Source organism: Ctenocephalides felis, unplaced genomic scaffold, assembly GCF_003426905.1.
Source record: "Ctenocephalides felis isolate EL2017-DRISC unplaced genomic scaffold, ASM342690v1 CF-g0.4_SCAFFOLD_01492, whole genome shotgun sequence".
Taxonomy (NCBI): Eukaryota; Metazoa; Arthropoda; class Insecta; order Siphonaptera; family Pulicidae; genus Ctenocephalides; species Ctenocephalides felis.
The window spans coordinates 14,073,337-14,089,362 of record NW_020537646.1 but is presented as its reverse complement, the minus strand read 5'-3'; the positions used below and the strand labels follow the sequence as shown (position 1 = coordinate 14,089,362).

At 27.7% G+C, this 16,026-nt stretch overlaps 2 protein-coding genes across 2 annotated transcripts; one reads left to right on the top strand and one right to left on the bottom strand.

The window, feature by feature from the left end:
- The first annotated feature begins 942 nt into the window (after nt 1–942).
- Nucleotides 943–9,678, top strand: LOC113370871. Its single transcript, XM_026611551.1, has 7 exons — nt 943–948; nt 6,485–6,628; nt 6,707–6,802; nt 7,069–7,169; nt 7,519–7,719; nt 7,789–7,886; nt 8,993–9,678. The coding sequence occupies exons 1-7, from the start codon at nt 943–945 to the stop codon at nt 9,556–9,558; spliced, it is 1,212 nt and encodes a 403-aa protein (XP_026467336.1). The 3' UTR covers nt 9,559–9,678.
- Nucleotides 9,679–10,240: 562 nt separating this feature from the next.
- On the bottom strand, nt 10,241–16,018 carry LOC113370870 (WASH complex subunit 2-like). The gene is made up of 10 exons (XM_026611550.1): nt 15,942–16,018; nt 15,645–15,744; nt 15,466–15,578; nt 15,141–15,367; nt 13,707–14,893; nt 12,950–13,616; nt 12,567–12,791; nt 12,029–12,288; nt 11,334–11,592; nt 10,241–11,235 (listed from the first exon to the last, which is right to left on the bottom strand). Exons 1-10 carry the CDS (start codon nt 15,992–15,994, stop codon nt 10,241–10,243), a joined length of 4,086 nt encoding a protein of 1,361 aa, XP_026467335.1. The 5' UTR covers nt 15,995–16,018.
- Between the last annotated feature and the right edge of the window lie 8 nt (nt 16,019–16,026).

The following is a 16,026-nucleotide window of genomic DNA, read 5'->3' as shown; positions in this document are numbered from 1 at the left end:
TCATATACTTGTAAATTATTCTAGGTCTAAATTAAAATTTAATTCACCACATAATCAAATGCTGTCGTTTTTAGAAAAAAAGAGAAATCTACTGACGGATAATCTTAGCCTTGAACTGAAGAAAAACATGTGGAAAACAACAGATGATTGTAGTTTTCTTTTAAATCATTTCAACTTTATCATTAAATTCACTGATGAAGTATAATAATAAATTAAACTTTTTCTTCGAATATGGTAATTCTATAGACGATAGATACGAACAATGAAAACAATGTAAAAAATGAACAAACAAGAATGTGATTCATAACTAAAATAACAAATATAAAATATTTAACATATATTCTGATATATTGGTATCTTTTACATCATTTAAATTTATCATCATCTTATAAACATAACGTGGTTCATAATGAAAATTTAAAATTTGATAAAATTAAATTCTTTCAAAAATGATGTTCGAATAACATTCTTTCAATGCAACTTAAACACATACTTGTTCATAAATAAAGTTTTACACCTTTTTTTTTTAATTACTATATTTGTTACAACTGCTAAATAATTAACATCTAGTAACAGTAAAGAACAATTATATAAATATAATAAAGAGAGCACAAAATAAAGGATAGAATTTTCAATAAAATGATATCCGTAGTATGTTGATTTAATATAAAATAAAAACAAATAATAATAATAATAAAATTTATAAGTAAATAAGTAAATTTCTGAATAATAAAAATAATACTAGAAAAACAATAAAGTAGAATAATAACAATAAGTGTGAAAAAATAATAAATATAACAAAATAACAATATTAGAAATAATAAGATAATATAATAATAATAATAAATAATAACATAATTTATATGATGTACAAAAATATAAATTAATACTGCAATCCTTAATATCGAATGAATGATAACAGTTAATATAAGCGATTTTAAGATGCAGGTACTAAAAATAAAACAAGTACATCTTTTTACAAATAAAAGTTTTGAATTTAGAATTAAATACACTTTTGAATCATATTTTTGTTAATGCTTTTTCTAACTCTGTCCGAAGGAAAAGTTTATGTTTTCACCACAAAATCCGCCATTCACTAATTTTATCTTTTCTCGACGTTTCAAGAGATTCTGAATTGTTTGACACCGAAATTAGAAGAAATAATATATCGTACCTATACCAGAATTTGATTTTTTTTTTTCAAAAACGGCTGTAGCGATTTGAAATATTATATTTAGAAGCTATCGGTGTACCTCGATAAGGACTTTCGTGTACTAGAAAAAAATTATCTCTCATCGCAAAATGCAATTTTACACAGTCTTTAACTTAATCCGGGCATAAATCTCAACCTGGAACAAAATCCTTTCCAGATAGACACCTTCGTTGGAAAAAATATAAGCTACATTTCTCCCATTGGAATGGACTTCAAGTTCCTAATCTATATATAAATTTAGAATATATTTACCAATATGCTATATATTTATAAGTGCTTATATATTACCACTTATGCAAAATCTACATTCTAATACGAAATAAATCATATGTTTGACATTGAGTAAGAGAGGTTCATTAAGTGGAAAGGCAGTTAGTACTTAATTCGGCATTAAGCATCAGGAAATGTCTGTTATTCTTTCGCTTGTTTTTGACGTAACGCATTTTACTAATCCAGAATAATAGAGAATGTGCTTTAGAAACATATATTTTCTTTGAAATAAAAATCACACGGTTATTTAGATTCACGCAAATATACGGCTCTGCCGTCGTAGTAGAAGTAGTCTGATGTTGAAATCTTTAGTCGATAGTAGATAATAGAGGAATTTAATTAAAATAATTAAAAAATCGATGTAGGTAAAAGTAAATAATTGAAATCCAAATTATCATGTAAATTTTACTGACCAATGGCATTAGCACTATTTGCAGAAATTGTGTGTTTAAAATAATTAAAAACAATTTAAAATAATATCTTTTATATAAAACGTCTTTTACAGTCCGGTTATTTTATAGTACAGTTTCAAGAACAAAATGTGTCTCATCATTAAGCTAAAATATACAAAAAATATTTAATAATATAATAATACTAAATAATCAAATTATGTATATCAAACAAGAAAAAACACTAAATAATTAATTTAAAAAAAATAATCCAAAAATTACACACTATAATAGACTATATATAGTCAATATATAGTTTATATTAGAATATTTTTGCAGGAAATCAGGATTTAGAGAAACAGATTTACTTTTAAGGTAATCTGTTAATAACAGAAACTTCAATTTCAAAATATTATGAAAACCCAAACATAATATAAAATTATTAAGATGGGTAAATTTACCTAGATCACCCCAAAAAATCAATTATTTTTTATTATTATTATTTATTTAATTATAACAATCAGAGTCAAAATGACTATATGAGTTGCAGAGATGATATAAGAAGGAAACTATAATTTAAATAATATGAAAAAAAAAAAAAATAAAAATAATAGTAATTACAAATCAACAATAATTAAAATAAAAGGTAAAATTATAATATAAACTAAATAAAAAAATATTTGACAATGATTTTGTGTTTATTTAATTTTTAACTTTGAAAATAATTTCTTATTACAGAAAGTATTTTATATTATTTTACCTGAATGATGACACACAATAGTATCGAAACTAATAAAAAAAATAATTATATAATATATATTGACCGTTATATAATGACAAACTACTACAATATATACTACATACCACAATATCGAGATATTAAAGCAAAACTAAAATATAAAGTACAATATAAAAGTATAAATATAAGTATAATATAAAAGTGTAAAATATTTTTTAAATTATCTGATTTTTATAAAAGAGATTTGATATTTTATCGTAATAGTATTACGAAGGACGAAAAGATTGGTTAACTTTAATTTTAGTAATTATATTTAGCAACTATATACTTTTTAATACATTTTCATTAATTACAAACAAAACGCCCATTGTACACAAATGATTTCCCAGAAAGATATTTTAAAGTTAAGCAATACCATGAGAAAATTTTAATAATTAGTCACATAGATTATTTAAATACATACTTATTTCAGCAAAAGTTTTCTTTTCTAAACAAAGAAGGTCTGTATTTTTTAATGATGAAATGTTTTACATTTTTTCTATGTAATAGTTGGTAAAAGAAATTACATGTAAAAATAGCGTGTAAAAGATGATATTAATGAAACTGATTCATGAACAAATCAAATTGTTCAATATACGGTGAAAATCTTTAGCCAAATATTTGGCAAGTGATCTTGAAAATACTAAAACTATACAAATACAAATATATATATATATATATATATATATATCTTTGAGTTATACAAACATTATAAAAAGATGATGTCATGTACTTAGCATAAGAACAATATTATTTGAAGTAATAAACATGCTTACATTCACGTCATGTTTAATAAAAGATTCTTACTAGCAATGTTTAAGAAGTAAAAATTACATAACTGTTAAAAAAACGATTTTAGTGTACATCGCTAAATTTAAATAATCCACATAATAGTTAAAGTATATGGATATTAATTTAATTATGATAAAACTCCGTTAAAACAATTTCCCAGACACCGAACCAAAAGCGTGAAAGATTATTATATGACTTCTTAACTAAAAATTGCCAAAAAGTGAAATTTTTTAAATAATATATGACATTAATTTATAAAATTGTAATCCAAATGGTCGCATTGAAGAATTCAAATTATGTCTTGGGACTGCAGTTTTTTCAAATTCAGCAGGGTGTGTCTTTAGGTAAAAGTTATATTATTATACCACAAAATTATATTTGTGTATTATATATATATATATATATATATATATATATATATATGTACAGAAATGTATATTTACATAGAGAATTAAATATGCAGATTCAATGAATGAAGTCGGAGTTTGCTCACGAAATTACCATCGTATTTCTTATATTCTGATGAACACGTGATAAATTCCTAAGCAATTATTCATCGATGTTTCATATTTTAAATTGGCAAATTATTTACTGTGGTTACTACATTGTAGTTTGAAACCATGATATATACTTAAATTTGTATTAAATAAAGGGGAGTGATGTGGGCAACATAAAAATAGAAGGCTAGTGATCGAGATTTAAACAGATGATCACGGTTCTATATTTGTCAAAATAAAGTTTATGTTTTATAATTTATAAATTATAATGAGTATATAATTAGTAAATAAAAACTAGTTTTTACTAAATTATATTATTCATTCGATCTAGATATATAGATCATAGATAAAAGAAGAGTATATACAGAATAATCATAAAAAATTAAAAATTAATATATGGCATATATATGAAAATTAAGAGATATGGTGGAGCTTATTATTTATTACCATATTTCGTTGAAAGTAGCATTGACTTGAAATTCAAAACTATCAAGTTTAAATAGATTTGTTTTTAATATCCGTTACAATGCCTTTGAACTTGTTTAATGGATTTATGCATTGAAGGCAGTGACTTGAAAGTTGACATGAAAAATCACTTTGCTATTCACGGAGTCGTTTGATGCCAATTGTAGGTTAAATACATAGAAATAAAAGTGAATGCTAAAACCCTTATACAACAAGAGCAAAAACTAATGCAGCCACCCCAATTTAAAAATACATTCATTTAAATTCAGAAATTTGGGAAATACATAATCCAAATTCGAATCTTTAAAAAGTATATTTTTGTTAAAGATTTTTCATAACTTGAGAAATTTTTCTCTTCAACGACACGTTTATTTGACGACTTATGCGTGAAGAAAAATTTAGGGAAAATTGCAGACGAAGCTCAGAGGGCAGAAGCGTCATGTACGCAGAATTTTGAGAAAAAAGTGAACTGTAGACGAGATAGGGACTAAATACAATGTAATTTCTCTGGCACCATGGATATATATATATATATATATATATATATATATATATATATATATATATATACAGTAAATTTCTTTTGGCTTGGGGCATGGCTTACAATCCATTGCCTTAAAAGAGATCAACGCACCATTAATATTCACGGCTTACGTCGAACCCATTGTCGCATTCATTATTATTACATACCATGCTCTGGTGTCATTCAGGTTCGTTTTCTTTGTCACCGTATTTCGATAAACGGTATAATGTTCATTCCTGAATGACGCATACCATACTTTTCTAAAACCATAACTCACAAAAAATTTTGATTTTTTGGATTTGAACAGCAAAGCAAAACATCAGAATTTTAGATGTCGTGTTCATTAGGAGGCTATACCCAACAATCGGTTTATCTCTGCTTTTTAAATTATTAAAATTAATTAACTGATCTTTAATGTTGCAACAATGTCGGCCAAACCTTTCCAGCTAAGCTACGGAAAAGTCTCATAAATTAGGATAACAGTGGAATTTCAATTGACCAAACTGTCACCATAGCTTGCATTAGAAGAAAGTAACATAAAATCACTATACGAAGACATATGCGAATAGATGATTGTTATACTACATTATCCAAGACTGATATGTAATTATAGGCCGTGATAAACTATGATAAACCATTGCCAAATTTGAAACAAGATACAGAAAATATGGATATGGAGTTGAGATGGATAATTGGCATAGAAAAACCAGCTGAACAGAAAATTCTAAAACGATCTAAATCTCTGACTACTGCTTGATCTAACACTTGGCTCAAATTCGAATTGCTGATTTAGAAGTATCATTTTATATTTTATATCAAAGACTAGAAACATTTTTTTTTAAATAGCTATTGCAAAATAATCTTTGTAACAACAATAAAGTGTTTTCTTACACCTTCGGTAGTCATCATAATAAAGATGTAATGTGAATGCATATGTAAAATAATGAGGTTATCTGAGAATTGAATTGCATCAATGTTCTCCTCTTAATTATCTGTGATTGAATAATGAATATAAATATCATTGTTTCAGTATTCAATGTTTACAACAATCATAACCGTTTCGTTTTCTAAATAAATAATAAATAATGTAACTATCGAATTTTATTAGACATATTATTAAGTTAGTATTTATATATAATAACTGGCTACAATATAAAATAAAATTGCAATATGCAAATACAGTGTAATTACCGTATCATAATTATTTTATTGGGTGTGAATACATTACTATACTAATAATTAAAGCTGGAATTGAAATATGGACTTGTCCACCTAAGGAAATTCTTTGATACATAACTGCATATAAATTAGCAAAATTATAAGAAAAACCGGTTAGATTATTTACGTAATTTAATTTAATGATATGCATTAAATAAACTTTTCTATCAGAAAATATTTTGGTAAAATATTAATATATACACATAATTTTTTTTTCAACTTATCGAACGTCTCAGAAGTAAGTTTTAATTAAGTAAACATTAAAAAAGAGATTGTATAATCAATAAATTATATTTACAAAGTATCAATATATCACAAATATTATTTTTTTCATTTCAGTTATCCTATCTAATTGGATTCTCATGTGAATTATCATGGATATTGGAATCACCAAACACTCTGCCAGTGGCGTCGCACATTTTGTGTGCGGGGGAGTTATTAGTTTTCATTGCCTGTACTGCATTAGTTTACGGACTCGCAACGGTAAAATAAATATAATAATAGTATTTTCAAAAAATATATCAATTATTCTTATGAAAATACTATTTTTTATAATTTTAGGGTACGCATTTAGGAGCTGTGATTTGGGCATCTGTCCTAATTGTATTTATGGTTCCTGAACTAACTTTAGTTATATATACAGTAACTCATCATTGGGTAAGTTAAAAAAAAATAAAAAAAACATTACGTTTAAATCATGTTCAGCGTAAAATAGAAAGAATATAATAGTATTCTTAAATAAAATGGTTATTAATTTGCTTAAATGAGCATATTTTACGAACAAAAAACAATGTGATGCAAGGACCTTTTTAATGAGCGAGAAAACGTCTTTAAGAGATTTGTTATTAATATATATTTTATTTTTATGAGATATAACAATTTAACATTTTTTATGTCTAATTTTGATGTTGTTTTCGTTCCAGGGCCTTCAATCCAACCATGGTCAAACCGAATTAATAGGATATTTAATTCGTTTGCTTTTTGATAGTGTAGCATTACTCTGTGTCATTCCATTAATTTTAAGGTAATATATTAGTAAAATAATTTCTAATATTAGAGTACATCTTATTTAATGCATTATTTTTAGACAATTTTACTTGAGATCATAGATCTCAAATATGATCCCATGTGAAAATAGGGGGAATTGGTGCAACATATATACACCTCATATTAGATAGAAAGCAGAATAGTTAACCCCTGGGTTGCTTAGTAGAAAAATACTAGGTTTTAAGAAATATACGACAAAAACACCTTACAGTGCAAAGCACACTATTGAAATTTACATCATATATATTTTTAAAAATCTGGTCAAAAGCTTTCAATTTGAACTGCGTACGAAACTATTATTACGTATTATTTTTTTTTCTTTCTAGATGGCGAGAGGAACAAAGAGTATTATCCCAATTAGAAATGCTGACTTCTCGTTCGCATTTATCTGCAGCCCACAGCCCACGCTTGACCCAGTCAACCAGGAGCAGTATCCGGTCAGTAGTCAGCAATGCGAGCAATGGTCGCCAACATAAAAAATTAAATGGAACGAAAAATAACGCATACGTAAACGATGAACTGGATAAGTAATAATTATGTGAATTTTATTGTTATTTCATTAAGAACATGTGTCTAAATAATATGATTAATTTTAGCTGTAGTGTTAAAAGTGGAATCTACGACAGCCAAAGTGAGTTCGATGCTAGTTTGTTTTCACCAACTGCTTTATATGATCAACATAACGCGATGTATGGTAAGAAACATAATTTTAAAATATAACTGATGGCAATATATTATAAAATTCCATTTCGGATAAATTTCGTCTGACAAGATCATAAGGAAAAAGACCTACTGAAAAATATCAATGAAAAAAGAGTGGAAAATGAGGAAAGATCATATTTAAGTTATATGAATTAACTACTCTTTCCCCCTGTTATAAGTTTTCTCACGAATTTGAAATGAAAAAAAGGCTACAGAAATATTAGCCATCACAGCATAACTTAAATTTCTTTTTTCGCACATTTGTCTATCAATATGGTCGACTGTTTATAAATTATAATTTTTATATTTTTAACTTCCCGTAGGGTAAGTTATAGTAATCGCAAAAAAATCGAAAATGAAAATTTTTGCATATCTATACGTTTCAAAGGTTTCTGAACAATTTGGCATATTTCAGAAAAAATAGATGTGTGTGTTTGTATGTATGTTTGGATACAATTTTGCGTCCACGATTTCGGGCGCTTGTATCAACCGATTTGAATGTTTAAAAAAACATTCGATTCCTACTGATGAGTAGACGTGCTGATTAGTTTTTAGCAAAGGCATGTCGAAGAGACGGGGCAAAAAGTGCTAAAAATGGTAATTGATTTTTTAAAAGAACGGAACATCCGATTTGTATGATTGAAAAAACATTTTATTTGTATTGACGAAATGAAGAATTGATGAAATTTATGAGATCCAATAAAAAAAGTGAAAAATATGCCATTTGGCGGACAAAAATGTTCGCCAAAATGTTGCATATGTCTATATGCACATCAAATCACATATTTTAATAATAATAACAAATTTTGTTCACTTTTCTATGGGTTTCGTACCAATATCTATGCGTTTCGACGCAACTAACGTTTTGCAATTGCTTTGAAAAAAAGTTCAAAATTTCCAAACTATTTCAAAGTATAAAAAAAACAAATTTTCAAAAAGGTCATTTTTCTTCAAAAAATTTTAAAAATCGAGTTCTAGAAGAAAATTGAATCTTTTTCGAAAATTTTAATTTTTGGTACGGGAAGTTCCAGCAATTTGTTTTAAAGCACGATGCCATGCACCACTAGTTATGAATTGTGATCACAACGTATTTTCTAGGAAAACGAGCGCAATCACTAATGGACTTGCGTGCTGTAAACCCACCAGAACATTTACTCCGCAAACCATCAGACTCCAATTTCATAGCAGCTATGAAACAGTACTGGCTTGCCAACACATTGAAACAAGACGGCCTGGACGATTCCAATTTATTGTTCGACAAGAAATTTAATTATTACTATAAACAGAACAATAACAAAAACAAAGAACCACTAGAAAATTTTCCCCCGCAGCGAAAAAGTCAGTCATTAGTGGATTTAAATAACGCCTCGAAAAATGAAGTGTATAAAAATAATTTGTTTAGATACGAAATGAAACCTAATAACATGTATTTAGGTGTGCCACCGAATGTCTATAATATGCCGATGGGATATCCTATTTATCCCATGCCAGGATTTTACATGCCACACATGAGATCTGTTGCTGATAATGGACAAGGAAGTTATTATTATACCAGCAGCAATAATGTTTGCTATATACCACCAGATGTTTTAGGATCCAATAGAAATAGTAGATTATCCTTAGGATCAGATGATTTCACAAAATACCGTGATGTAGCTTTATGATAACTGTACGAAATACAGATAATAAGATTCTGGTCTGCTCTATCAGCCAAAGTTATTTCTATAATACAATAAATGTCAATAAGTAATGTTGCATTTAATTTAATAGTACTACGTATATAAGCCACGTATTAAAGCGACTCTATCTCGGATTTTTAACTGTAATTAAAAGTATGAAACAAAAAGTTAAAACGTAAGTATTATAAACAGTGCATGTGCCAATAACATGTTTTATTAACTTTTATGTATAATATGTAAGCCATATATTATGATATTTATAAGCTTGTATAACATGTATATATATATATATATATATATATATATATATATATACATATGCATACAAGCTTGTTAATATATGTACAATGAATTTTTCTATATTATGCAATATAGTTCACATAGGAATGTTATAACAATATATAATTTTATGTACATATCTAAATATATATGTGATTATTTTATATACAAAATATGATAAAATTCTGTTTTTATTTATATCTCTGACACATATGGTAAGAAATATATAATGTTTTTATATCTTATATTTATTGAATAATTACTTCAATATTACGTAACTGCAATTCTGATAATGTGGATTATTTATGAAAATATTTGCAATATGTGTGTGATATGATTTTATTATTATTTTCATTTAATTTTATGAAATAATAAGCAAATAAACAAGCTATGAATATTTTCCAGTCGATACTTTGAATAAATCATCATCGTCATCACTGTCACCGAATAATGATGCAGATTTTGGTACACTTGATTTTTTGCTGTTGCTTAAAACTTTATCCGTTGAACTCTTAGATACTTTGATTGTTTTTACTTTGAATAAATCTTCATCGTCTTCAGTATCACTGAAAAGATTATCTGTTTTACGATTTTTTCTGAGTATTATATTGGACCTTGGTAAACCAGCAAACAGATCATCTGCCCCAACAGAATTCAACAGCGGCGACCTGGGTTTGACATCACCTCTTTGAGAAACATTTTGAGCATTTTTACTAATGAACATAGGTTTAGCAGTGAATAAATCTTCTTCTAAATCCGAATCAAATAGAATATCTTTGCTCGTTTTACCCACTTGCGCAGCATGTAAAACTTCAGCAGAGCCATCAATTGCTAGTGTCGAAAGTTTATCTTCTAAATCATTGTTACTACTGGCAGCAGCTCCAAAAAGATCATTTTCTACTGATTCTTGTGCACTCAAGCTAGAATTATTTTTAAGGTCTGTAATATTTGTTTCTGAATGTTTCTGAGATATGCTTCCTGCTATGTTAGTATTTTCAGGAACCGGTTTCAAACCTACACCTGAATTAATATCTAAATCAACTGGTATAAATAAAGAATCAGTTTTGAGTATATTCTCATCAATCGCGTCCATATTTGGTTTTGACTCAGTATTTCGTGTAAGAGCTTCGAGAAGATTAAATTCTTTCTGCCTTTTTATGTCATCAGTTTTTGATACTTCTGCTTTATTTTCTGAATCATGGGTCAAGTCATCTACATCATCATCGGAATCATTAAAAATACTGTTATATTCATCTACCTTCAATGTATCGTCGTCAGCTATTTTATCTATTTTAAAAATATCATCCTCTTCAGTTGACGGCGACAAAATATCAGTTCCGTCTTTAATATTGCTACCTGATTCCGAATGATCACTAGATATAGCTTGAGATTTAGATTTGCTTAAACTATTAGAGTTTTCGCTTTTGAATGGTCGGTTAAATCTTCCTTGAAACTTGATTTTGAACTATTATCATTTATACGGGGTTGTCCTGATGAAGAATTTATAACACTGGATAATTCGTTAGTTAATTTATTTGCACTTTTTATATGTGAATTTTTGCTTATTAGTGATTTTTCATTTTCGTCCATGCTTTTAGCGAAGTCACGAGGTATGTTTTGTTCTGTAGACACAGACTCGATTTCTGAATCGGAATTTTCCAAAACTAAAGATTTTCGAGCTGCTTCTTGTCGCGCACGTCTGCTGGGCGGTCGCCTTTTCTGGGGTATCCTGACACGTTCCTGAAAATTTGATTTTAAATCGTACACTGGGAATAATATCAATTTACTTCTACCACTTTTGATATATAATATATCTTCTTCAATATCATTTATATCATGTCATTAATTTTAAAACATCAAACATAAAGCACACGAAGTTTTCTTCCATTAACCACGAATAATTAAAAATCCTAATCCACTATATAGTCAATACTTTGCACAAATTAATAATCTGATAATAACAAAAATATCTTCCTATTACAGATAAATATAAAACGAATCCATTTATGTAGCAAACAACTAAATAAAGTATTGTGTAAGCAAGGTAGATTTGATCGTCAGGTATGATTATATCTGAATTAAATACTGTATAATTATTATTAATAAAACTTATAGACTTATAAACAAATTAACATGTACATGCAAAATTAATACTTATGGAATTTCTAAATCTTACCTTGACTGCTGAATTCTGCAAGGTTTCGGTTTGAGAAATAAAATCACCATTCCTTTCTTTCTGATCGCTATCAATTTTTCGATTCGAAATTTCTTTATAATTATGAATTAGATCATCTCCTCTACTGTCAACGGCAATTTTTTTTGATAAATTTACATCGTGTTCCGGAATGGGCGTTACAGATTTAGAATCCGACTGGTCAGTATCTGGTATTCCATGTTTTTTGGACAGCGACGGGGGCCTCGCTCCCGGAAGTAACGCTGACACATTAATGTTGAAATTTGACAAATTTGATAATTTTTTTGGTTCATTTGTTTTAGGTAAAAGTGATGTGATTTTGATATCGTTTGCATTTTCATTTTTAACTTCTTTAACTTGATTTGAGTCATCGTTTTTGTCTATCAGTTTCTGATCAAACTTATTTGCAACATTTGAAACAGAAGCAAACAATTTATCATCATTTTTATTGGTATTTACATAGGATTTTTTAATTTTTGTTTAAAGTCAATATCATCAGGAGGTTCATTGTCAAACAAACCAATTCCGAATGGTTCTTTAGTTCCAATATTGTTAACTGTTTTAGAAAGATCTTGGAAAAAATCAGGCTCATCCTCATCATCATCAAATAAGGTAATTCTTTTACTGTTGTCAGATTTTTTTGAGTTTGTCAGGTCTTCAAAGATATCAATTGGAGGTTCATCACCGAATAAAGCTATATTTGATGCAGCTTGTTCGTACAAAGATTTTTCCCTTTGCTCTTTGACTAATTCATCATTATATTTGAGTTTCCCAATTCTTGTTTCTCCTTGATTGCTTTAGTACTACTTTCAACAATACTTGTTGTAAACTTGTTACTTCACATTAGTTTTTCAGAATTATTATGGTCTTGAATCCCTATATATAGGGTCCCTCAATATATACCAACAATTTTTGTTTTAATATTTGGTGTTCGATTTGAACTTGCATTAGTTTTAACATGGTCAACAAGTTTATTATTCTGATGTAATAAGTTTTCCGGTTCAGCAAACAAATCAGTTTTTTGATGGCTTGCATTAGAACTCAATGTGTTTTTAACATCATCATTTGAAGATTTTGATATTACAGTTTTAGTTGATCCTATTTTAAATAAGTCATCATCATCACTCAAATCACTTGTTGATTCCTCAAACAATTTTGGGCTTTTAGAAATTGCTTCAGATGTTGGCGGTGCTTTAATACTTTCTTGTTCCACATCTGTGGTATTTGGAATCATAGTTTTGCTTTGTGCTTGAGAATCTATCAACTTATTTTCTGATCCTGAACTTTGGAATAATTTTTTATCCTCCGATTTTGAAACAATATTAATAGATTTTGGAGGTGCAAGTTTAGGCTTCACTTGGAATAAATCATCATCATCTTCACTTTCATTAAAAATATCAGTAATGGGGTTTGCAGCTGCCCTATTTGTATCTGCAAATTTTACATTAAGATCACTATTTGATTTTGCTTCTACTGGTGAGCTATGCAATTTATTCAACACTTTGTTATCAGTTACAATATCATGTTTGTTTTCATTAATATAGGATTCTCCTTGCTTTCTGATGTATTGCTTTCAACACCTTTTGCAACATTACTGATTTCAGCCTGATTGAATATGCTTTCATTCTTTCATTCTCAAGTACAATATTTCTATTTTTACCAAAATATCATTATTTTCTTCAGTTTGGTTAGTTTTGCTTACATTTATTACAGGTTTCGTAGAAAATAAGTCATCATCGTCTTCAAATAGCTCATTAATTTTGGATTTTTGCTTAGAATCCAATTTAGTACTTGGATCAATTTTATTTGAAGATGCTTCAAAGGCAATATTTTTTATTTCACTTTTAGGAGTTATTGTAGGATTTACTTGTACTTTTGATTTTGATTTATCTGAACTATCATTTTTAATTAAACTATCAAATATATCATCATCATCTGAATCACTAAATAAGCTAAATTTCTTATCAATGCTAAATGATTTATTTTTCTTGTTTTCATCCTTTGCACTTGTTGAACTGGCTTCAAAATCTATAGGTGGCTCATCATCAAACAATTTAAATGTTATTTGTTTCGAGGTTTCACTAAGCAATGAATTTTTGTTAAACAAGTTGGTGTCAAATTTGATTTCATCTTCATCATCCTCAAATAAGTTATTCTTTTGTAGTGTTTTAATATTAGTTCCCTTGGGGGTGATATTATTGGAAGTATTTTCAGAATCCAATATATCATCTTCCACATCAGTCTTAATATTTTCTATTTGCTTCTTTATCGCTCCCTTTAATTTAGAATTTATAATTTCAGGAGGTTTGTCAGAGAATATGCCTACTGTGTCCTCTGACTTGTAAGTATTTGCTTTAACCTGATTCTTATGACTACTTGTTACAGTAGCAAACAGGTCATCTTCTGAATCATCATCAAATAAATTTGTAACTTTTGGAATATTTTGAGCAGTTTTTAGATCATCAATTTCAGGAGGTTCCTCATCAAATAAATTAACAGCTTGAGATTTGTTTTCATTTTGTCCATGAAAAATAATGGAAGTCTTATTTGCTATATTTTTAACTTTTGATTTATCGTCAAACAATTCATCGCTATTTTCATCATCATCATCAAATAAGTCATTCTTTTTAGGTTTATCAGCCTCATATAAATCTTCCAATAATGGCGGGCCATCATTAAATAAAATTGGATAACTATGTCTAGGTGTAGGAAATTGTTCCCTTTTATTTTTTGTATTATCTATATCAGATGAGGTTTTGTTATTAGGAGATTTGTGTTGCTCAACAGAATTTTCAAATATTTTATCATCTTCTTCTTCACTTGAATGCCCCAAAATGCTACTATTACCTGTAATTTTATAATTTTATGATTAATTTAATTTATAAAGGCAATTTAATCTAGAGTTCAAATTAATAAAATCTCTTTAATAATGTTTGAATAAATGATCATAAAACGGTTTTGGCTGTGTAATAACCATGCAATTTACTTTATATCACATGCTTAAATCAAAATTCAGTATTGCAAAATTTTTATCTACAATATTTTAAGTTGTGAAATAAATAATTTAGGCTAATAGGATAAAAGTAATATACACCTTTAGTAATACTGGATATATCATATTTTTGAACACTTGGATTTGTAAGTGAAGGAGAATAACTTTTAGATTGTGATGATGCAATAGATGGACTTCTTGATCTACTAGAACCGAAACCCCCTTCGCTTTCCGATTCGCTTGGATTTAAACTTGCTAAAAATTCTTTTGAACCAATCCTTAGTGGCAATGGTCTACTCATATATCTGTCTTTGGGAACATATTTAAATCTAAAAGTAATAAATTTAGTGTTATTAATATGTAATAAACATATATGCTGCTGTTAGTAATTCATAATTTATTATTATAATATCAAAAATAACTGTACCTTGGTTGTTCTGAATTGTTTGCACCAATTTGCACCTTCATATATTCATTTTCCATTAACTTTAAACCGCACATCACAGCTTGTTTCGCTATAACTCCTGGATCAATCTTTGACTAAAAACAATAATAAATAATTTCTAATGTTGATACAAATTAAATTATATATATATATTATCTTACATCTTGTAGTACTTTTTCCTCTTTAGGACAAGTATCGGCTTGAATGTCTTCTTCATATACTCTACTTTCAACAAACTGTGAATGTTGTAGTGCATGAAATCTGAAAATAAATACCACTTTTTGTCTCTGATAGCCCTGATGGAAGTATACAATAACGTTATTTCACAGTACAAATTGAGTACAACTCAATTGTGAAATGATGTAATTGAACACATTATCTCTCAATTTTAATAAAAAGCTTTTAACACATATAAAATATGTGCTTAAAAGCTATGATGTTTCCATATTTCAAAATACCTGTTAGTAGAATTAGCCAAAGAAATCTGTGTATACTCTAAAGTGCTAACCATGGAATCTAATTTTGCTTTAGTTGTTTTACTTT

What these genes read in the sequence shown, in the direction of transcription:
- LOC113370871 (XM_026611551.1), top strand. An exon ending in ATACAGTAACTCATCATTGG is followed by an intron (nt 6,803 to 7,068) that starts GTAAGTTAAAAA and finishes TTTTCGTTCCAG; the next exon opens with GGCCTTCAATCCAACCATGG. An exon ending in TCAACATAACGCGATGTATG is followed by an intron (nt 7,887 to 8,992) that starts GTAAGAAACATA and finishes CGTATTTTCTAG; the next exon opens with GAAAACGAGCGCAATCACTA.
- LOC113370870 (XM_026611550.1), bottom strand. Translation starts at nt 15,994, where the DNA reads ATGGTTAGCACTTTAGAGTATACACAGATTTCTTTGGCTAATTCTACT. An exon ending in TATTAAAACAAAAATTGTTG is followed by an intron (nt 12,792 to 12,949) that starts GTATATATTGAG and finishes ATGATGAATTAG; the next exon opens with TCAAAGAGCAAAGGGAAAAA. An exon ending in TTCTTCATCAGGACAACCCC is followed by an intron (nt 11,236 to 11,333) that starts GTATAAATGATA and finishes CTAAATCTCAAG; the next exon opens with CTATATCTAGTGATCATTCG.